This window comes from Callorhinus ursinus, unplaced genomic scaffold, assembly GCF_003265705.2.
Source record: "Callorhinus ursinus isolate GAN/ISIS: 27379988/994484 unplaced genomic scaffold, GSC_fseal_2.0 scaffold32, whole genome shotgun sequence".
Lineage (NCBI taxonomy): Eukaryota > Metazoa > Chordata > Mammalia > Carnivora > Otariidae > Callorhinus > Callorhinus ursinus.
The window spans coordinates 7,447,790-7,471,381 of NW_027397094.1; the positions used below are offsets into that span (position 1 = coordinate 7,447,790).

Sequence of the window (23,592 nt, forward strand, 5' to 3'; positions counted from 1 at the left end):
GAGGAGAATCAAATAAATAAGATGATATTGACGTGAAGGATTTTCATAACATAGTAAAATTCGCTTTTTATTTCAAGCTTGGGAAGTGGAAAGAGTAGCACTTAGCAAATTTTAGAAACAAAGCCAAACAAACAGAAAACAACTCCACCAAGCCACAAAGGAGGAGAGAGTCTTCTGCAATACAGATGGACCCATAGTAAAGCAATAGAACCTGAGCCATTTTGAAATCTTAAAACTTCTATTTTCATGAACTCAGTAATACAAACCATGTGGTGAATGATTTTCTGAAAAACTTTGCTGGTTTCGCTGTGTATTTTATTATTGGCCAAATGTGACATTAAATTTTATCCCCTGTGGTTTGGAGTTAAATGCTTGCTCTGTTCAGAATGGCAACACTCAATTAAACAGCACTTTTCATGATCTACACCCACCATTGTTACTGTATTTAAGGGAAATAATGGGGGTACTGACCTATATTGCGTTTCTTATTATCAATGGAGATGAAGCGTATGCAGGGATTACTGGTGATGTACTGCCCAGCCCAAGGGACATCAATCTTCGTGCCAGCTTCATAAAAGAGGCCCAGAGCGTAGCGAGAGGAGTAGCTCACAGACTCCAGTTGCTGCCTTTGGCATTTGCTAATTACTGTGGAAGAAAAAATAAAGGGCATTAAACTTGAAAATATCATCTTTCCTTTTAGTGCATCAAATATAAAAAAGTCCTCTAAACCAGTTCCAACTGTGCCCCTTAACGCCGTCTCACTCACGATGAATTTTGAAAGGTAGTGCAAAACAACGTCAGCTCTAATTTCTTTTCGCCATGATTACTGACCTTGGCACAATTGTTTTTAACCAAGCTGAAGGTCCAATTCTTCTATGTCATATAGGTTTTTTTGTCTGTCATCTGTCTTGCAGTGGATTACAACAATTCCTTAAACATGGTGACCACACCTTAGGCATCTCTGTCCTAAGCCTCTACCCTACTCATTACACGAATACCAAAAAATGAAAGCATAAAGGAACAGAAAGGCAAACACAGACACACAAAGTCAGTCAAAATATAGGAGGCAAATCCTCAATCCCCAAACGGAGAGAGACCGGGAAAGGAATTAGGCAGGTTTGGGTTCAAATTCTGACTCCACCATGTGACATTGGTCAAGTTACTTATTCTAAAGTAGTCTATAGTCTTCTTGTCCTATAAGCAGCAATGATAGTACAGGATGTTGTGAGGATCACACCAAATAATGTGTAGCACAGTGCTTGGCATAGGATACGTGTTAACCAAACAGCCACTTTTTCTATTACAGAGAAGAAAATATTTGTTCCATCCGGGAGGGCGAAGGAGGAGATTTTCCCCCCTTTTCAATCTCCATCTATCTTCCTCCTCTCAAGGGTGTCAGGGAATTGCTTGTTCATATATGCACAGCATTAATGATGTGGGTTTCAGAGAAGGCCACAGTTCTATTCTGAAGGCTTAGGCAGGCTGGTTCAGATAGGAAACATACACAACTTTTTCGTGTAATTATTGAAAACTGTCCGAATCTACAACAGGAGGGATACGCAGACCTCAGGGAGGGCAGTACTTCAGCTAAACTTGAGGGAAGAGGCCTTAGGAGCTAGGGAGAAGGTGTGAAGGTTATTCAATGAATTATTTAAGCACACTAATAATCCTATACATTATCGTATGGCGTATTCTTGGCTACAAAATATTTTTAGAACTAAGACCTCCTTGGATCCTCACAAAAGCCCTGCAAATTACGTGTTTTTACCATCCTCATTTTACACCCCTAGGAAACCGATATTCAGAGAGGTTAATGAACCGGCCCTGGGTTACACAGCTTCCAAGTCGTGCGGCCAAGGAAACCAGAACTCCTGTACTGGAGTCAAGTATATATCCTCATTACTCCATGCTCTCCCCTCCTGAGCTGTAATTCTGAGCTTCAGTGTGAAATTTGGCATTGCTTTCTCCTCCGACAGGAATGCCCATTTTGCACTCACTCAGAAGTAAAGGCATCATCATTCCCTCTAACCATCATTGTCTGCCTTATTAAAAGATTGAACTACTTGATGAACAAATGATCTGACACTGGCCTTGTTATACTCAGTGTCTCTTGGGGTTCATTTTATTATTTAATCTGCTGTTACAGTTATGGCTTGATGTTATGCTCACTGCTTTCTGAGAGGAAGGAGGGGAAGGAGACTCTTAGTGGCCGTTGAGCACATACCGTGGACTTTGGGGCGTCTCGCTGTTTCTCATTTTTCCAGTTAAAAACCAAAGCAACAAAACTGTGTCATCAGCTATGTGGTAACCGAAAGGGCCAGAAATGCTCTCTCTTTTTTTTTTTTAACCCAAATTGAAGGGCCAACCAGGTTGACAACCAAACTGGACCTCCCCCTCCCCCTGCTAACATGCACACATTTCACCAGTTTTTAGACAAGCTGCCAAGTGGCAGACCCCACTGGGTGGCCCTGTGAAAAGGAAACTGGTCAGTCCCTATCCAAACACAGAAATTAACCATAAACACCCTCGCCTGCTCCAGGAGCCCCACGGTTCACTCTGAGGACAGGGAGGAATGACTTCTGATGGAAACAATCTCAATTTCTGGACATACGCACCTACTACAATAATTCATCATCAGGGCCTGAAAAGTTTTGAATTGTAGAGCCTAACAAAATGGTGTTATTTTGTATGAAAAATGTTCTTATGCAGAATGCTGAGGGGAGCATCCCTAGGTTCCAAACACATACACTTTTTGGCAAGAAAAATGATAGGTTTTTTTACTATCATGTATTCAAAAGGGCCAAATATCCACAAAACAAGTTGTGGAATTTGTGGAATAAAAATGCCGAATTCCAGGATAATGAATCTTTACCTGGATGTCACCCTCACTGAATTCTGAACCACCAGGGTTACGTAATTACATCGCGTGTGTGTGTGTGATGTGTGGATATGGGGGAGGGCAAAGGACAGGGAGAGAGAGAGAAACAGGCCTGAGCTGTACTCCTGAATTAAATCAAGTAATTTCATTTTCTTGTTTCTTAACCTATAAAAGAAACCTAAACATGCACATTCTGCCTATTTCCTATATACTTTTTAAAAAATATTTTATTTGTTGATCTGAGAGAGAGGGAGAGAAAGAGCGAGCATGAGCCGGGGGTGGGGAGGCAGAGGCAGAGGGAGAAGCAGACTCCCCGCCGAGCAGGGGGCCCGCTGACGGGGCTCGATCCCAGGCCCCGGGGATCATGACCTGAGCCGAAGGCAGACGCTTCACTGACTGAGCCACCCAGGTGCCCCTATTTCCTCTATTTTTTTGGTGATCGTCTCGTTCATTCATTCGTTCATTCATTGCCTACTCTACGCCAGGCACTGTTCTAGATATCAGGGACATGGTGCCGAAAGCTAAAGCCTCTGCTCTCATACAGCTCACATTCTAGTCGGAGAGAGGCCAGTTATAAACTGAGAACCAAGCCAAGGGTATGTCAGTTGGCGAGGAGAGCTGTGAAGACAAATGACGCAGGATAAACGCATAGACACGGCAGGTCCGTGTGGTGACGCTGTGTTATACAGGCCGTCAGGGATCTCTGTCTCCTCTGAGGATTTTATTCTGATTGACATGGGTAGTTACAGCTGGTTGTGAGCCAAAGACAGATACTACCCAGCCTCTGTTTTAAAGACTCTTACTCTGGCTACAGATAAAGACTCCAAGAGAGGAAGTGGGTAAATAGCTATTGGAGTCACGTTAGAATGGAGATAACATACAGGAGGGTCCGAAGTGGTTACATTCTGGATGGAATATATATGCGCGTATGTTTGTGTGTGTGTATATATATCTATGTGTACATAAACACATTTACATCACCTATTTTATACGCGTATGTATTTACATTTATAAATATTTATATTTTATTTATACTTATATTTATAAATATATATCATGTAATTTTTAGTTTTCATACAGAGAAGGATGCCTTGATGAATTTTCCTACCAACATACCAGTATAACCACCAGCTAGATGAAGAAACAGAATATTACCAGAACCCCAGAAGCTACCTTGGCCCTCCCTGCCAAAGGGAATCAATACTCCTGAATTCTAACCCCACAGACTGGTTCGGTTGTTCTCGAACGTCACGTACACAGAATGATGTGGTGTGGACTCTTAGTGTTCGGCTTCTTTCACTCAATACTAAGCTTGCGATATTTACAGGTGCTGTTGTACGTAGTTGTAGTTAGTAGGACATTTCCTATCATCCTGTCATTTGCACAGTTCCTACTGTGGATGGACATTTGGATTGCTTGTAGTATCTGGTGATGACAAACGTAATGTGAAGAACATATCATGTGTTTCTCTCGGGTATATACTTAGCACTGGGGCTCCCCAGCATGGGGTTCCCTTCCACTCGGCCTTCCCAGATCCTGCCAGATGTTTTCTAAAGTGATTGTGCCAACGTGCACTCCCCCCCGTCCCCCCCCCCCGGCAGTGAACAGAAGTTCAGTTGCTCCACATCTTTGTCCATGTTTGCTACTACCTAACCACCTCCTTAATTTGGGGGTGTAGTGATATCACACTGTGGTTTTACTCTGCATTGCACGGTGACTCACGTTTGGAAAACCTGCCGTGTTTATTTGGATATCCTTTAGTGATCTCCTGTTCAAATCTGTGCTCATTGTTCTCAGGGTTGTCTGCCTTTTTCTTATTGCTATGTAGGAGTTCTTTACATAGTCTGGATAGGAGTCTTGCATATGAATTATAGACTTTCTTCTCCATGGCCTGCAGTTTTACTCTCTCAATCACGTGATTTTGTGAACAGAGTTTTAACTTTAATAGAATTCACCATTTTTTTTTCCATCTGCAGTTAGCATGTTTGTGTCCTATTTAAGAACTCTTTACTTACTTCAAAGCCTTGAAGATATTTTATTTATTTACTCTTTCTGAAAGCTTTATTGGTTTACCTTGCATAGGGTTTTAGACACATTTGGAAGATAAAGCAGGCGTGATCCCTGTGGGCTTGGAAAGGTGGTCTGAGGGAAAGAGGTCAAATGAGGAATAGATGTGACGTTACTCCTCACTCACTCTAGTTAAACAACAGCTTTCTTATTATCTAATTTTTGAACTGAGGTGGCTCAGTTGGTTAAGCAGCCAACTCTTGGTTTCAGCTCAGGTCATATTAGGGTCCTAAGATGGAGCCCTGCATCGGGCTCTGTGCTGAACAGAGTCTACTTCGCCCTCTTCCTCTGCTCCTTTCCCTGCTCTCTCTCACTCATAAATAAATAAATTTAAAAAACAAAACAAAACAAAACAAAACCCTCACTAGACTGTAAGCAAATTCAGGCAAGGGCTGAGCCTCAAGAACTTTGTGTGTCCAGGTCCTCCCAACGATGACTGGTACAATGTGAGCATTCAATAAATATTAACGAATGCATCCTCATCTTAGAATATCTGGATAGTACACAAAGGCATAAAGAGGCAAAAGGGGAAATAATCACTATAATCCTCGCTGTCCAGAGAAAAAGCAACTATTATTAACATTTTGATATCTTTTTCTTCAATATTTTCCTGACTTTTTTCTTTAAGCATGGCCACGCTGATATTATACATACGATTTTGCATACTGCATTTCCGTTTACCTTAGGACAAAAAATGACATCGTGACTATGATTTTTAATGCCCCCATAAAATGTGATAGAATGGACTTTGTGTAATTCACTTAACACTTCTACCAATGTTGGACATTGTTTCCTTTTTCTGGTCTATTATAATTAAAGCTATTATGTATATCTTTGTGCATTGATCTCTATCTGTGTTTTTGATCATTTCCTTAAAACAGAATAACGGAAGCAGAATTGTGAAAATTGGTTTTCAGAAAGACTGCACCGGCTTCTACTTTCACTAACAGTGTATGAAAGGCCCATTTCCCTGTGTCCTTGCCCGTGTCAGGTACTGCCTATTTTTCTTGAATAATTCAGGAGGAAAACGAGATCTTATTTTGGTTTTAACATGTACTTCTTATGTTCGGATGAGACTAAACATTCTTCTATGTATTTTCTCTTCTGGAAATAATTGGTCCACGTTGTTTTGCTAATCAGTCTATTAGATTCTTCCTGTTATTATGTGAATTTTTACTAATGGGTGATATATTACAGAGGTTCTCCATTTATTGCATGTTATAGAAGTTCGCCTCTGTGCTGTTTACTTTCTTAGTATCGTATAATATAATGATACGTATGTAGATAATTTGTCAGTTGTTTTCTCTCTCTCTCTCTCTCTCTCTCTCTCGCTCGCTCGCTCGCTTGCTTGTTTAAACACGGAGAGACCAAACCTTGGTTTGTACTGGTTATTCCTGCTTCCCTACATCCACCCCTGCCCTTCTCTACTCTGCTGCGGGCCCCAGGGTTACTGCGGAATTCCCTTGAGCTCTGGTTTCTGGAGGGCTGTGGCCAATAGGCCACAGACAGGAGGCGGACTGCAGGTGGAAGGAGACAGGTTGGAACATTGATTGCTTCTCTCCTTCCTGCCCCGCCAGATGCTGGCAATGCTGAGCGCCTCTACGGTTGGTTAAAGTTCCTTTCAGGCAGCCCTCCTTCAGTGGTTCCAACCTGCATGGGGCATCAGACGCCATGTTTTCTTCCAGCTTAGGAGTAGCAATGCTCCCTGCTGCCACTGTCCCGAGATGCCACAATATTCTTTGCTGGTGGCCTTACCCTTAACCACCGTTCTAAATGCCCTTTCTTTAAATTCCTTCAGTTAAAACCTTTCACCATCTATTTTTTGCTGGGACCGTGACTGAAACACTATTAAAGCATGCTTTCTTCTAGTTTCTTCTAGCAAAGCACTCTATTTTTTTTTTTTAAGATTTTATTTATTTATCTGAGAGAGAGAGACACAGCGAGAGAGGGAACACAAGCAGGGGGAGTGGGAGAGGGAGAAGCAGGCTTCCCGCGGAACAGGGAGCCCGATGCGATGCGGGGCTCTATCCCGGGCCCCTGGGATCGTGACCTGAGCCAAAGGCACACGCCCAACGACTGAGCCACCCAGGCGCCCCTAGCAAAGCACTCTAAAAGCAAAGCATGCTGCATTCTATTCTCGCGGATGGGAGAGATCCACCTCTTGAAACCAAATCCCTGGGCCCAGGAGTATGCTGGAGAATATCTTGTGGTCAAGAAGGTCTGTGTTTTCACAGGTAAACAAAGCACTGCTGACCACTGTATTTCTCTTAATCTGATGCTGACTTTTTGGCACGACGACAAATATTTCAATGTTAATAGTAGAACAGACACCTTCTAGCTCTCCCTTGGTGTTCCTTATCAATTCATTATCAATAGGGTAGTTCATGGTAAAATCATGCTCAATTTGATGGCTGGTGCTCAAAGCCTTAACCTCTTTCCAGAAGTTTTGGTGCTCACAGCCAATTATGGAGGATTGCTAATTCGCTGATTTGCCACTGGATATAAAGAATTTCAGCGCAGGGACAGTTGAAATTAGGACGTCAAAATTGTATTTAAACATTTGTTTGTATTGTATGTAAATACAATAAACATTGTATTTAAGCGCTGCCCTGGGGACACTAGTTGCTCTTGGTTTGTTTATTATTGCTTTTATTTATTTATTTATTTTTAAAGATTTTATTTATTTGACAGAGAGAGACACAGAGAGAGAGGGAACACAAGCAGGGGGAGTGGGGGAGGGAGAGGCAGGCTTCCCGCCGAGCAGGGAGCCCGATGCGGGGCTCGATCCCAGGACCCTGGGATCATGACCTGAGCCGAGGGCAGACGCTTAACCGACTGAGCTATTCAGGCACCCTTAAATTTTAATTTTAATTCCAGGTGTACAATACAGTAATTCAGCACTTCCATTTTGCTTTTTTTCCAAGAAGGGCAAATTTTATGCGCCAACTCAACTCCTAACATTAGACTGGCTAGTCCTGTGGGTAGCTGAAGCCAATAGTATTTTCGCCAGATGAGCTGGTTCCTCTTTACTCAAAGTGGCTATAGAAACAGGGCTGAAAGACCCATTTTCCATAAATAGTTCTCCTAGCAGCCCAGTACAGAGTTTGAAATTTTACCATTCATGAGTCATTCCTTTCCTGTAAGAGCATCACAGGCTCGGTCTCGTTTCACTTCACTTGGAATAAACCGAATGTTCCCTTGGACTGTATAGGTATACAAGTCATTAAGCCTGGAAGGACAGTTTCAAAAATAGTTTTTGGCAAGCAATAAATCTAGAGTTTATTGGTGACAGACTTCAGCAGTTATATATCAATGCGGATTTCCCTGGGGAAATATTTCTTTCATCCAGAGAGGCGCCTCTGGAGTCAGAAACATCGGGGTTTGAATTCTGGTTCTGACATTTATCCATGTGACCTTGGTCAAGTTAGCTAATCCCTCCAAGCATCTGTCATCCAGTAAAAGGAGGATAGTAATAGTGCCTGCCTTAAAGGATAGTTAAGAAAATTAAATGAGGTGATAGTAAGTGCTTAGCACAGTAATAGGAAGTGCTTAGCAAAGTGCCAGGCAGGCAATCAGGGTATTGCAAAAACCCAACATCATCCTTCTTGACTTGAAAAGCCTTGAGAGGTGTCTACGTGGGTATTAAACTTTAGAAAAATGTTTTAAAAAAGGCTTTAGAGGTAACATCCTGACAGTTCAAACCTATCAGGATAGTACCAAGTCGAAACTCCCTGGCTACTGAAGTATACTCGATACGCTTCACTGGTCGGAGTGGAGGGTCAAAAAGCCAAAATTCTTCTTTGAAAAGTAAGGAGTAGACAAGATGCCAAAAGCATTTCAGACAAAACTCTTCTTTAAAAATTTAACACAAATCGTGGAATGCTTCAGCTAGTGAATTCAGGATGCCGGACGTTTAAAGATGTATCTTTTGGGAGGAGTGAAAACCCACACTCCGGGTGACCCTTAGTGTAGTCTGTCTGCATTACAGTTTCTAAATCCTAATCCTATCCCATGAACAATCACGGGGCCCAAGAAATAGGTTTCTCTGCGCTGACTTTTCATTACTTGATAGAAAATTTCTTTAAGAATTTTTCTTTAAGATTTTATTTATCGAGAGAGAGAAAGAGAGAGAGAGAGAGAGCACAAGCATGGGGAGGGGCAGAGGGAGAAGCAGGCTCCCCACTGAGCCAGGGAGTCTGACTCGGGGCTCGATCCTGGGACCCTGAGATCACGACCTGAACCGCAGGCAGATGCACCCGATAGAAATATTTTGACAAAAATTTAGGATTTTAGTTGGTTTTACACTCATGTGTTCAGGGAGACTGCTAATCACTACACGAATGCAAACTTTAACGGGTGCAGTCCATCTAGTTATGCAGAGCTGTTTTTTGGATTCCTCAGAATGCATTAAAAAGCATAAGCATGTTAGGACAATTAGGTTCATATCCAGTAAGAGAAGTTTATCCTCATGTTTCCCCAACTTTGGGGGACCCTAACAATCCATGCATTAAGTGGCATCAAAGAGGGAAGAAAAGAACATAAAGATACCTAAAGTTTCTAGAGTATAATCCTATTTAATTGATCCTGACTTGATCTTATTTTGTTTCCATTAAGGATAAAAATAAACCAGGCATGCTTTTAAGGAGCAAGTTCTTAGGTGTCCAAGATAAAACAGGCAATCCTTCCATACCAGGGGCAGGTTTTATGCTAAAAATGTCTTTGCAATACTGGGACCAGCCTTCGTGATGAACCTGGTCCCCCACCACCCCCAGCCTTCTCGGCAATCCAGGAGAGATTTCCACCCCCTGCGCCTTCCCCATCTGTGAAATCATAAAGACGAACTGTCATTGGGGGAAAAGAGATAAAGTTTTCTCCCTGCTCTCTGCCTCTGCTGCTTTCCTGCGGCTCCATCCCGGTGGCCTTTGAAAGCGACTCTCCCGCTACCTAGACGTGCCTGTAGCTGGCTTTCCATAAAGCTTCTGCCTTTCCCGCAACCACAAGGAGTCTCAGCTGCTTTACAAACTCACTACCCACTCTTCCCTTTATCTGGATAGAGGTCCTGTGAAACTGAGAGTCAACTGTTTCTATGGCAACGAGTTCTAACCACGGGATTAGAAAAATAAACATTTTTTTTTTTTTCCCGTGCTGGAGCTGTTTTCTCAAAGAATGTGGGGTCATCGCCCCCTGGCCTGGATGACCCACTGTGTGTCCAACCCTATGCCGGGCACTGAGAAACACCTCTTAACACAACGTTGCAGAGTCTGGGGCAGATTGTGGCCTGAGACCTAAGATAATTTTACCCCGGTTAGTATCCATTTTCTCCTTGGGAGGCTTCTTTTGGGATTTCAGAACAGAAATGTAGTTGGCTTTTGTGTTGTCTTTGCGCAACATATACAGTAAGTCCCAAAACCACGATAATGTTGGAAATGCTAGTCGTATCTGCACGCGTTCTCAGCTTTCAGACTACTGTTGCCGTCATTCTTCTTGTAGGAAGAGCGCTAAGTTTCAGATGAGAGAGAACGTGAAAATAGGCACCGTGTACGCCATGATACAAAATGTCACAGAATATCATGCATATTTTACAATCACTCTTCCCACCCTATCCATTTAATTACCTTATGGCCCTGCCGTTCATGAGCAATACGGTCATTCTAAAATTCATAATAATAAAAACTTTATTACGTGTCACCTCATATTTTTCTACAGACACCTATTTTTATATTTATGGCCAGAGTTACTTTATACAGAGGCGATGACTTGGAGAATTAATATTCCAACTCAGGACTCGTAACGTTTTAGAAATCAGAAAGCCATGTTTGCAAGGGCCTCGAATCTAGGGTATTGAGGCAAAATGTCAGAGTCTGATGGTGTAAGCTCTAGGACACCGAGAAATATGTTCATCTTGTACTTGGCAAATCCGCTAGCTTCCTTTCTGTTTACATAATAACAACTCTCCCCACAATGCTTCGCTAAAGCCAAAGCAAATAAACTGGACATGGGGGGAAAAAACCGTGTAAGTGGTACCCACAGATAGCATTTCCCTTGCTTTAAAATCAGCACACTCCCATCACCAACGTTAAGTTGCAGTCTGATGAAAACACGGTTATTTTGCCTTCATATCAGCTTACCTTTTCCTTATAATAGTTTTAAAATTTCTTATAACCATATGCTACTCTGTACATAGTAAAATATTGCCCTTTTTGCTTTGTTATCTCTGTTCTGTTTCCATTTTATGCACGCTTTTGAGCTGAACGTATTTTACTGCCGGGTTTCTGTCATTTCTCCCTATTTCTCTGACTTTTACATCACCGCAAATGTTTAACCTCAACGATCGGACGAGAGGTCATCCTTAGCCAAATGCTCGCATTTCTGAGCCTCGGCAAAAATGCTGATGTGTATAAATAAGGGCATCTCGATGTAACGTGATATACACATTTCTCCTCACTGAGCTTCAGTTTCCTTATCTGTTCAGTAGTGAGGGGTGTGACCTCGCTTATGGGGTGGTTATGAGGATTTAAACTGGAAATTTTATATTCTACCTATAATAAAAAATTACGGATATATAAAATACCCAGCACAGAGTAGGGACAAATAAAAAAAAAAAAGAACCAATGATAATGATTGTTGTGGCTGTCACCACAAGGAAAGAGATGAATAAGACACTCTTAACTGGTACAGGAAGGGAAAACTCTTAACAGGAGGTTCACAAGTGGGAGCCAGGGAGGAAGAATACGAAGAATTTTTCCTGGCTCATCTCTAGGAAGACATGTTTTTATAGCCTCAAAGTATTTGCTTCTGATCTGTAATGTAACTTTAGTTAAATACCATTTTATCACGAAGTTTACTCTAGGGGCACCTGGGTGGCTCAGTTGGTTAAACGTCTGCTTTTGGCTCAGGTCACGATCCCAGGGTCCTGGGATCAAGTCCCAAGTTGCGCTCCTTGCTCAGCGGGGAGTCTGCTTCTCACTCTGTCTCTGTGCTCTCTCTCTCTCAAATAAAGAAATAAAATCTTTTTTTTTTTTTTAAATAAAAAGAACATGGGGCGCCGGGGTGGCTCAGTCGGTTAAGCGTCTGCCTTCAGCACAGGTCATGATCCCGGGGTCCTGGGACCGAGCCCCGCATCGGGCTGCCTGCTTGGCGGGGAGCCTGCTTCGCCCTCTCCCTTGGCCCTTATCCCCTGCTCATGCTCTCGCTCGTGTTCTCTCTCTCTCAAATAAATAAAACCTTAAAAAAAAAGAAAGTTTACTCTATTAAAAATTTTTGACAATGAATCATGGAACACTACACCAAAAACTAATGATGTAATATATGGTGATTAACATAACAATAAAAAAATTAAAAAAAAATAAAAAAAATTTTTGTTACCAGGTATCGGTTTTTACTAGGCCTCGGGTATCAATCGGAGTTAGTATCTAATCGAACACTAATGCAATTAACAGAGGCACCCCTCCAGCCTGAACCACGATAGCAGCTTTCTTCCTTGTTATGACCCATGGTTCTATCATTTGTTGGAGAATCAAAACATAAATTCCTCCTCGGCTTTCCTGCCCTAACACACCCACCTCACACACCTGTTTACTCTTGCTTGCAGGTAAACGTGTGCATCTGCTAGGGTGTGCTCTCCATGATGGGATGACAAATGGGATCTCGTCACTGCGGTATTTCAAGAGCAAATTCCAAAGAGCAGACCTTTCTTCACACCTGTGTCTGCTCAGGGACATTCAAATGGAGCTAGTCTCCTGCATGACAAGGAAATTTAGAGTAAAATAACCGGGTCACCTACTGAAATCTTTTTAGACATACCTGGTTTCATGGATATCCCACGTGCACGAGAATTCAATCATGGATCCTCTTTCGAAGCTTCCACCCCACCCGCCCTGCCCCCGGTTCAGGCTTTGGCAGCAGACAGGCTGTCCGGCTCAGATGCACCCCCGATGGCTTACGCCAGCCACCTGCTTTCCTCCACTGCGGTGCCCAGTCATCTCCTCCCCGCGTGCCCTCCTTCTCACCAAATGGTCCTGCTGTCATGTCACAGGAAGATCTCTGGTGAGCTCACCCATTACCCTGTCTCCCCTTTCCCTTTCACTCTACTTAGGAACGAGACACGGGACCACTACCACCGCAGCAGGATGGAATAAGTCCTTGCCCCCAAATAAACAGAAAGTGGCTTTACTAGTAGGCGATGCAGGGATAAGCAAAGCCACAGTCGGTATTGAAATCAGAAGAAAGGACCCTTCTCAGAAGGGTCCCTGGACGTCCCCTTCCGAATCTCATGAAAGACCCCATCGACGTCCTTGTCTGGCACTTCCTCAATAACCAGGGTTCACTAGCCATTAAACAATTGTACCGTTCTCTATTTTATTTGAGCAAACGGAAGTATGTCTATTTTGTTCACGATAAATGAGTTTTCGTGGGCAAGACTGAGATCGCAGATGAGAACGTTGGTTGTGTGGGAAGACACAGTCCTAATTTGAAACAACAGATAACCAACAGAGCCTTTATCACCTGAGAGCTGCTGGAATGCGGACTCATTTAGGCTCTGGTTTCTCACTCCACACCAATTTCACTGTGCTCGTATGTCCTCTCGCATCAAGATTCAGGGACATGGTGCAAGACGAGAAAATCAGAATAGGCAGCCCATAAAAAAAATTAATTCACCTCTAGTTCAAATAATGTATATTGAGAAATTGAATTGAATGATGCAGCGAATAAAATATTTATTTCTGATATGCAATATAGATGAGTCAATGTCATTCTGAGAAATTTAACTTTTTAATTTGCTAACTCGGTGTTTGTACTTTATTAGCAGTTGCAAAAGAATAATCTATTATTCTCTTGCAAGTGTCGAAGAGAAGACGTTGTGGGGAAAGCAGCTCCATCTATTACTCCAGCATGGCTGGGAAAAGTATGTACTTTTCACTGTTCTTTGCTAGGCCCTGAATCCCCGGCCATTATTTCTGGGGTGGCAGATACCAAAATCGGGGTGGGCTTATGAGTTTGCATAACAGTACGTACAGCAATTCAGTGGTGTGAAATGCATGCAGAATCTTCTGATGCAAACTGTGGAGTTGGTGAACCACACAATTAACATTTGTAACTATCACAGGTACAGTAAGTAAACATAAAATCATACATTTACATTAGTAATATGAAAAGAACCCAGATGGCTTTGGTAAAGAACATAAAACTTGCTTTCTTTCTTTTTTTTCTTTTTAGATTTTATTTATTGATTTGAGAGAGTGTGAGCAAGAGAGAGAGCATGGGCAGGGGGAGGGGCAGGAGAGGGCGAAGCAGGCCCCCCGCTGAGCAGGGAGCCCGATGCGGGGCTCAATCCCAGGACCCCGAGATCATGACCTGAGCCGAAGGCAGAGGCTTAACCGGCTGACCGAGCCACCCAGGTGCCCCAAAACTTATGTTCTTGTTGGAAAATTTTTCTGTTTTAATCGTCTTGGTAAAAATACTACCCTACAGGTTAATGCACTTAGCACATAAAAAAACAACATAACACCTTGCACTTCACCTGAGATATCAATCCATTAATTACAAATCATCTATTAGACTTAATGAATTCTTTTATACTGGAAAATTCTCTCGGAACAAAATAATATCTGTATGGCTCATTAAAATCAGACAAAGTTAGCTACACTTGAGCTTCTTACTTTCTTGAATATAACTCAAAAATAGTCTTTAAAAAGCTCAAATACAATATAAGGTGTATTCTCCACATCTCTCTCTCATGCACTCTCACACACACACACAGAAACCAATTTTTTATTTACTGCTAAATTTATTCATTCAACCCCCAGTAGAAGACAACTATATATAGTAAGTACTATAGGGGAAGAAATGCAATTTTATGTTCAGTAGAGTGTGTGCTTTAATGTTCAAGAGTGAGTTAAATTAAAGAAAGGGAATGGCTTGCTTTTGTTTATTTAAATGCGAAAATGTATTGCTATTGAAGCAGAGTAACTTTTTTCACAGTAGTTTTTTCACATTCTAATAAAATGGTCAGTTTCTAATAACATTTTAAGAAAAAAGAAATTCTTCCCTCACCAAGGTTTTGCTTTTTTATTTTTTGGTTTTAAATTGTTTTGAAAGATTTTATTTATTTATTTGACAGAGAGAGACAGTGACAGAGAGAGCGAGAAAGAGCATAAGTGGGGAGGAGAGGGAGAAGCAGGCTCCCCGCCAAGCAGGGAGTGCAACGTGGGGCTCGATCCCAGGACCCCGGGATCGTGACCTGAGCCAAACAAAGGCTGACGCTTAACTGACTGAGCCACCCAGGCGCCCCTGTTTTGTTTTGTTTTGTTTTTACACCGGGGAAAAACAGTGTGATAAAATGTAGTCCAGTATTTTTGTTTTGCTCATTTCCTTTCTATCCCTTCCCTTGCTCTTTCTTCCAAAGAATGAATGACACTGGAAGAATTATCAACCTGACCTGTGATACATGCTCTCACGGTATCTGCCTTGCATTTTCTTGACAACTGGCGCAGCAGGTAGATTTTTCCCATTTGGTGGCAACGATATCCCTCATCCACCGTTCTCTTCTTATATCCTTTCTATCAAGAGGTAAGGTCTCTATCTCCTTCTCTTGCGTCTGAGAGAGTTTGGCCTAAGGCAGAACTGACACTATGTGACTTTTGAGCGAAGTCATAAAAAATGATACGATTTATGCCTGGTTGTCCTGGGACACTCAATCTTGGAACCCAGCCGCCATGTTAGGAAGAATCCCAGGCCACTTGAGAGGATACATAGGTTTCCGGTTACCAGCTCCAGCTTATGCCAGTAGCAACCCACAGACGTGTGAGTAAAGATGCTTCCGGAAGCTACTACACCCCAGCTCTTGAGTCTTTCCAGCTGAGACCCCCCCCGACACTGTGGAGCAGAGATAAGCTGTCCCCATTGTAAGGTACCCAAATTCTTGATGTGATACAATGGTTGTTTTGTCACTAAATTTGGAGGTGATTTGTCACACTGCAACAGAATACAGTAACAGCCAGGGAGGTCGATCATCTTTTCATGTGTTTACCAGCCATTTGCATTTCTTCTGCGCATTGCCTATTCATAACCTTCGCCCATTTGGATCCTGCATTGTTATTGTTTTGCTCATATATTCTGCATATAATCCTACAGTTGGTATACATATTGTAAATATATTCGATCGGTTGCTTGTTGGGTGACAGAACAGTTTGAACTTGATGTAGTCAAATTGTTCAATTCTTTTCCTTTTACATTTTGGTATTTTGTGTCTTTTTGAAAGAAAAGCTTTCCCAGTTGAAGGTTATAAAACTAAGAAAAAAAAAAGAATCTTCTATTTTCTTCCAGTATTTTTATATCTCTATTTATGATCAACCCGTTCAGCCATCTTTAATTTATTATTTGATATGGTATGAGGTAGGGGAAACTGAACTCTTTTAAAATGGATAGTCAGCTTTTCTTTTTTCTTTGTTAAGTTTTTTTTTTTTTTTATTAAGTAAACTCTACCTCAAACTCATGACCCCAAGATCAGGAGCCACATGCTCTAGTGACTGAGCCAGCCAGATGCATCCTAGATAGTCAGTTGTTTCTCTACCCCTTATTTAAATAATCCATTCTCCACTGATTTGAAATGCCTCTTTTATCAACTATATTCTTAAACACAGGTTTATTTCTGGACTCAATTCTGACCCATTGATTAATCTGAACATTTCTACCAAAATGCTATTTTAATTTCTATACCTTTTTGATATGTCTTGATATCTGGTAGAGCAGGTAACCTGGCCTCTTATATTTTTCACCCCTATACTTTCTTAGCCAATTTTATTTTTTTAAACATTTTATTTTTAAGTAATCTCTACACCCAGTGTGGGGCTCGAACCCATAACCCCGAGATTAAGAGTGGCACACTCCACCTTCTGAGCCAGTCAGCTGATTCCCCTTGAATTTCCCCTGGCTTGTAGATGGCCATCATGTCATTTACAAATAATGACAGAATTACCTCTTCCTTTCCAAAATGTGTAACTTCAATTTCTTTTCTTTGCATGATTGCATTAGCTAGCATCTCCTTATGTCAGTGAATCTCAAACTTTAATGTGCATGCAGATTACCTAAGGATCTTGTTCAAGTGCTGACTCTGATTCTACCAAGCTGCCAGATGATGTAGACCACATTTTGAATAGGTGGGTCTCTCCTATGTTAAGTAGCAGTGATGACACTAGTCTGTCTCATTTATGACCTCAGTAAGAATTCTAATTATCTACCCCATTTATATGGATGAAGAAACAAATTTAAATATATTAAGTTGCCTGACCAAGTAGCAAATGTCAGAGCAAGACTTGGCCCCACATGAACAATTCCAAAGCCCTTGTTCTTAATATTTACACTATCTCTCTGTGACAAAACAAAGAGTAACATACATCCAACAGAGCCTATTTTACAATGTAGATCATGTGTTACCTATTTTAGAAAAATTTTCATCAAAGTTTTTACATATTACTTATATATATTCGTTTTAATATAATACATTTACATATATTAGTTTTAATGTTTAGTTACTTAGAATAGGGTTTGGTAAACTATGTCCCATGGCCCATATCTGATTCCTGCCCATTGTTTTATGGCCCTCCAGCTGACAATGGTTTTTAAATTTTTAAATGATTGCAAAACATCAAAGGAAGAAGAATATTCTGTGACACAGGAAAACGATAGAACATTCAAGTGTAGTATCCATACATAAAGGTACACTGGAACCAGACACGCTCATTTGTTCTCTTACGGTCTCTGGGCTGCCTTCCTACTACCAAGGCAAGGTTGGGTGGTTGAGGGCACAGACTATAAACGCTCTCTGACCACGCTGCAGTGCAGGAGAGTAGGTGCACCGCGAACCACTGACACAGTTATAACTGGACTTTGGTTCAAGTGCTGTGCTGTCCTGGGACATCTTTTAATATTCTTTTTTAAGTAGTGCCGCATACTCATCATGTCACGGCAAGAAAAGACAAGCAGACTTTCCATGGTATGGACAGTGGGGTGCGGATGACTTTGTTATCAAATTAGTTGACCAAGCATTGCATTTACTGTGGGATGACACCACAGCTAATCCAAACAAATTCTGTTTTCATAGGAATTAGTGGGCCTAAACACTCGTCACAACTCACAGGGAAGCAAGGTCATAAAAATAAAATAAGTGGAATATCTCATCATAGCAGAGTTTTTTTTTTTTTTAACAAAGATAAAAAGTGCAAAATGAGGCTGCAACAGAAGTGAGTTTCTAAGTGGTTCACTTGTTTCTTAAGCAAGGAGAGCTGGTTTGTCGATGGGGAGTAAATTAAATTGGGCTTGGCTGTAGCAGTCAAAGAAATTGTCCTGGGAAAATGAGCCTGTTTAAGACTATTGGCTTTTCAGTGAGAACAGTTGCTTGAAGAGTTCACTGTGTCAGAAGCAACATCGTTAGTCAACTGAACAATGAGGCAAAAGATCTTGAGTGGTTTTCCTTGGCTCTTGATGCGTTGACATTGTCACTGACACTGCTCAGTTGTTATTATTTGAGGACTCAGTCCTGCCTTCGAAGTGACTGAAGAGTTGGCCTCTAGGAGCAGTTTGCATTGTAAAACAATAGGCAGGAATATTTTCAAAGAAATTTGAGAGGTCACTAATTCAGTTCCATCTGAAGGGGAATCTTCTAAGATGTGTTCCAGATTGTGGTCGTAAAAGTATTTGTTTTTAAGCAGAGAAAAGACTTAGCTGAAAGTAGTAGGCATTTGAAGCCTATGGATACTCGCTGTATTATTCACCAGCAGGTGCTTTGTGGGAAATGTTCAAATCTATCACGTGCAGTTGAAACAGTGTTAATGGTGAGCTTCATTTACTTTTGCGGACCTAAGCATCATCAATTCTGAATTTGTCACAGAAGAATCTGAATATCCTACTTCTCTACTATGTCGCAGACCTACTAGTAGCTAAAATCTGATGGTGGTGTTTTTTGAGGGCCAACGTTGAAATTTTTGTGAATGACATGTGGCGCTGTCAACTACAATAAGGTTTTGGAAATGAGCTTTTGTTGCCGAATCGATAGTTTCTTAATGAATATGACCTAAAATTACAAGGCAAAACAGCACTTCAATGTGAAACTTATACTGTGGAAAAGTCATGTCAATGACAACTAATGTTTGAATCACACGAAATGTCAAGCTGCTTTGTCCATTTCCTGTGCTGGCACAAGTGAGAACAAGAAGCAAGGCCTCGACTGCCACGCAAACGTGTACCAGATATATTTCTGGAGCTCAGATGACAGTTCCAGTGGTGTTTTTTTGGACCTTGATGCAAGCGCAAACGAAATTTCCACATTTCAAAATCCATTTAACTGTGAATTGAGGAGTTTCCACCTACCCTTCAGTGGTAAGTAATTAATTTCACGACATGCTCAAAAAGCAAATACCAAGACAGGAATTGAGTAGAATTCTTTAAGTGCCTTCCACGCGATGAATGTGCTCAACTACAATCATAGGCTCATGGACAGACACCAGTATTTGGCAGTGCTCATCAGTATGAAAAGGCATTTTCAAAGATGAAATATGTAAAACCTCATTATGAATCAGCATTAACAGATGGACGTGTGGAATCAATGCTGATGATAGGAAACACTAACTTTGAGCCCCAATTAAGTGAAATGTTATACCTCCTCCACAACAGAAGAATTCCATTCACTTATTAATAGACTTACGTTACAGAAAATTGTACTCAGTCATTATTACGCTTACATTTTCAATTTCATCCATAAAAATTTGTGGAGATTTGTGCTCTCTTGTTATGTAACTGCCTCCATAATATCCTTGATTTTGCCTCTTGGCCTCAAAGCCTAACTTATTTACTCTCCGGCTCTTTACAGAAAAATGTTGTCAATCCTTGATCTAGTGTATTCTCTCATGTCTCCCTTTGTCACAGGTGCTGAGTAAAGACACTTCTCAAAATCATTTCATAAGCTCATGTCTGTTGAGTGCTTACTATGTGCGAAGCTTTTTCTTTGTGGGAGAGGCACAACTATTTCCAATTCATGGTGTGGAGAAACTGACGTTCAGAACCTTTCCTAAGGATGCATGCGAGGGGTGGGGGGAGGAGGGAGAGGGAGACAAGCCGACTCTCCGCACTGAGTGGGGAGCCCTATGCAAACCCTGAGATCGTGCCTTGAGCCAACATCAAGAGTTGAACATTTAACTGATTGAGCCAACAAGGCACTCCATGAACCATGATTAAAATCTGGTCTTCCTGGCTGCAAAGCCCAGGCTGTGTGACCTTGGGAAAGGTACTTAACCTCTAAACCCATTTCCTCATTTATAAAATGGACATTATAACTACAGTACCACCGGTATCATACATGGGCTTGATTTAAGCATTAAATTAACTGGTATGTGGAACAGCTTCAGGGGAGAGCAGTCATGACGGGGGCTGGAGGTCCAATAATAGGAAGGAGATCCATAAAATAGTTTATTATTTAGAAAGGGTTGATAGTTTGCAATTCAGCAGGCAACTAGAGCTTTTCGCCTACTATGGAATCTGTGCTATTTGGTTGAGGCTCATTATGAAAAAGAACCTAATAAATTAGAGACATGCAAAAATTAAGCATTACGTTTAAATCTGACCAGTGCAGAGGCACTAAAGTAGTTAAGAAGGCCAGCTGGATTCATACTCACCTAGCTTATTCCCAGCTCTGCTCCTTGTTAGCTGTATGACCTTGGTCGTGTCACTTAACCTCTCTGATCCTCAGTATCCTCCTTTGTCAAATGTGGATTATCAAGAGTCTACCACACAGAAATGTAAGGATTTAAAAAAAAAATGTATCCAAAGTACCTAATGTAAGGTTGGTTTAAGAATGAGCTCAGTAAATGCTAGTTCGTTTTCCCTGGACTGTAGCCCTTGTACACTGACCCACAGATTAAAAACCAAGTGCAGCTGGCGCCTGGGTGGCTCAGTTGGTTGGGCGACTGCCTTTGGCTCAGGTCACGATCCCGGAGTCCCGGGATCGAGTCCCGCATTGGGCTCCCTGCTCGGCGGGGAGTCTGCTTCTCCCTCTGACCCTCTTCCCTCTCGTGCTCTCTATCTCTCATTCTCTCTCTCTCAAATAAATAAATAAAATCTTAAAAAAACAAAAACAAAAACAAGTGCAGCTACACTAAACAACAAGAAAACAAACCAAGGTGGGGGGGGCGGGGAAGAACACCCAAACAAGCAAACAAAACTCAACTTACTGATTGGGTGTTGGAGAACAGGGAGACTCTAAGAAAAGAGCAAAATCTGAAAGCGCCTGACCGGAGTTCCCAGCTAAAATAGAGTGCATCCAGTGAAATTCGAATTTCAGAAAAAGAGTGAATTTTTCATTTTAGTAGGTCACAAATACTGCATGGGGGCATAACTTATACTAAAGAAGTGCTTCATTGTTCATCTAAACTTCAGATGTAACCGGGTGTCCTGTTATCTGACACCCTAGACATGACAAAATTCAGTAAGAGATCTCTTAACCCTGGACAGCCAACGAGGCTCAGAATTCAAAAGCGCCTAATCCAAGTCTCTAATTGCAAAGGTGTCAGGGGCCAGCCTGACTCCCACCCTCTCGGTCTCTGCCAAGCAAAGGAAGGGCCCAGACCGAAACCCCAGGTGGGCAATTACCCTCCTGTGCCCCCTCCGAAGGAGCCGGGGCGGAGGTTGCCTGAACCACAGTGACAGCAAGCCCAATGCCCCCTTGGGTCCCTCTGCCCCAGGCTTTCCTGCGGGTGGGGCCCTGCGGTTACAGTGTGGGGACTCTTTGTCTCTGCGCCTCTGCCACGCCCTGCTTCGTCCACCTGGGGGTGGGGGTGGAGGGAGAAAACAGGTTTGGAGGAGGGAAGAAAAAAAGGCTTATCAACTTCACATTCTTCCTAGCTGATGTGTGCTTTGCGGCTCAGGCCTGCAAAACTTTAATTACTACTTGGATGCAGACTGTCATTGCCAGGCCTGATTTAATAGCCTGCTTGCACAGAGCCCGACACGGATTGCTTTTTGCTGCACTTTCGAACAGCTCGTGAGGGTAGCTGTTTTACGTTAAGGAGGAAACTCTGTGGTTAAACTGTAGCCTAGGTATTTTTAGAGCCGTTACCATGTTAACCGAATTTCGTACATTTCACCTGCAGGATATGCAGTAGTGCTTAAGGCCTAAACTCTAACCAAAAAAAAAAAAAATATGATTTAACAGTTGTTAATACTGAGTTTAGGACCCACTCCGTGCTCTCAGAAAAGCTACTTGCCAAATAACGTGGGCTGCTCAGAATCCCTTCTTGGCTGGGTGGTACTGAGCCACCCGGGAGTATTTTTTCCCTCGATTCGTAAGGATTTGAAGGAACCTAACCAAACGGCTAAAATTGGTTAATTCTAAAGGTCAGAGCCTGAAGGCAGTGACCCATTCGTTAATCATTAAGCTTTTCTAAGCTGTCTCTGACAGAATTCTGGCTTTCGGCCACTTCTCTGGTCATTTTAAGCTGCAAATTCTTGTACTGTTTCAGTTTTTAAGTAGGTAGCAAAGGTTATGAGAAAGACATCACTTGTTAGTTATTTTTCCTTATCAAATGTCTTCAGGGTTTTGGAAGGCAGAGCTGTTCTGTGTTAAGGGAATCTTCCTAAAGTCCCCAGCTACACAGCCTTTTAAAGATGGACCACAGGATCCTGGCAGGGGTGGGGGTGGGGGAGGGTTTCTAGCATTATTCCCTTGTTAATTTGCTTCCAAAGAAGCAGGAAGCGAAGAGGACACACACGTGGTGATTAGGTATGAGTTCCCAAATCACTGCTATCCCTAGGTGGTTTTTTTCCAGTAATCCCAGCACTGGAAGTTCAAGAAATGGGAGCATAATGGCCACAATATATTTATTATCTTCTGTCATCGGTTAAGAGCTGGAAGAGCTTTAAGATATTTTGAATGAAAGGTGAAGCCCAATGAGGTTTAAGTGATATGACGTTTCATTCCCAAATTTAATGCCAGCTTATACTCTGGCCTATCTGAATTAAAGTTGATTTGTACACCCCCCCCAAAAAATAAAATAAAATAAAAAAACCCTCCCGTAAACAAAACTAAATGTTATGTAGCCAAGGGACATTAAGCTGCTAAAACACTTGTTCCAATATTGAACATGTAATAGTTGTTCTCTATTTCTCAAGGGAAAAAAATACACAGTCAGACCTTGCTTATCCGTAACCTAAACTTCCGGAAGGCTAAGTATTTGGAATTGCTCCAAAGCCTGAAGGGGGAGGGAGGAGAGGGATGGAGAGGGAGGGACAGTGGGGAGACAGGCTGGGGGGGGGGGCTGGGGGGGGAGAGGGAGAGAGAGAGAGAGGATGAGAACCAGCAGAAAGCAAGTCAGCTTTTAGAAGTAGACCTGAAGCCTTAGCAACACAGAAGGGAGACCTGGAGGTTACATCTGATTGGCTCACCAGCCAGGAGGAATGGTGGGCTCTGATTGGCTGGTGATGATGTCTCCAAATAACCAGCCTTTTTCAGGAAAGCAAATTTGTGTGGCAGAAGGGACAGGAGACAGAAGAAGCAGGCAAGAAAAAAGGGAAGAGAACAGAGCAAAATAAGTGGCAGATTATTTGGAACGGGAGTGATGACTGTGATTTGAAGGAGAAAAAGAATGACAGCGCCTATT

At 42.0% G+C, this 23,592-nt stretch overlaps 1 protein-coding gene across 7 annotated transcripts in view; it reads right to left on the reverse strand.

The window, feature by feature from the left end:
* The window catches only part of RNLS (renalase, FAD dependent amine oxidase), a 268,671-nt gene that overhangs the window by 57,024 nt on the left and 188,055 nt on the right, over positions 1 to 23,592 (reverse strand). For all 7 annotated transcript variants that reach the window (XM_073878974.1, XM_073878975.1, XM_073878977.1 and 4 more), the window contains exon 5: positions 472 to 645. In XM_073878974.1, coding sequence (XP_073735075.1) covers positions 472 to 645 — 174 coding nt within the window. The remainder of the gene's footprint in view (positions 1 to 471; positions 646 to 23,592) is intronic.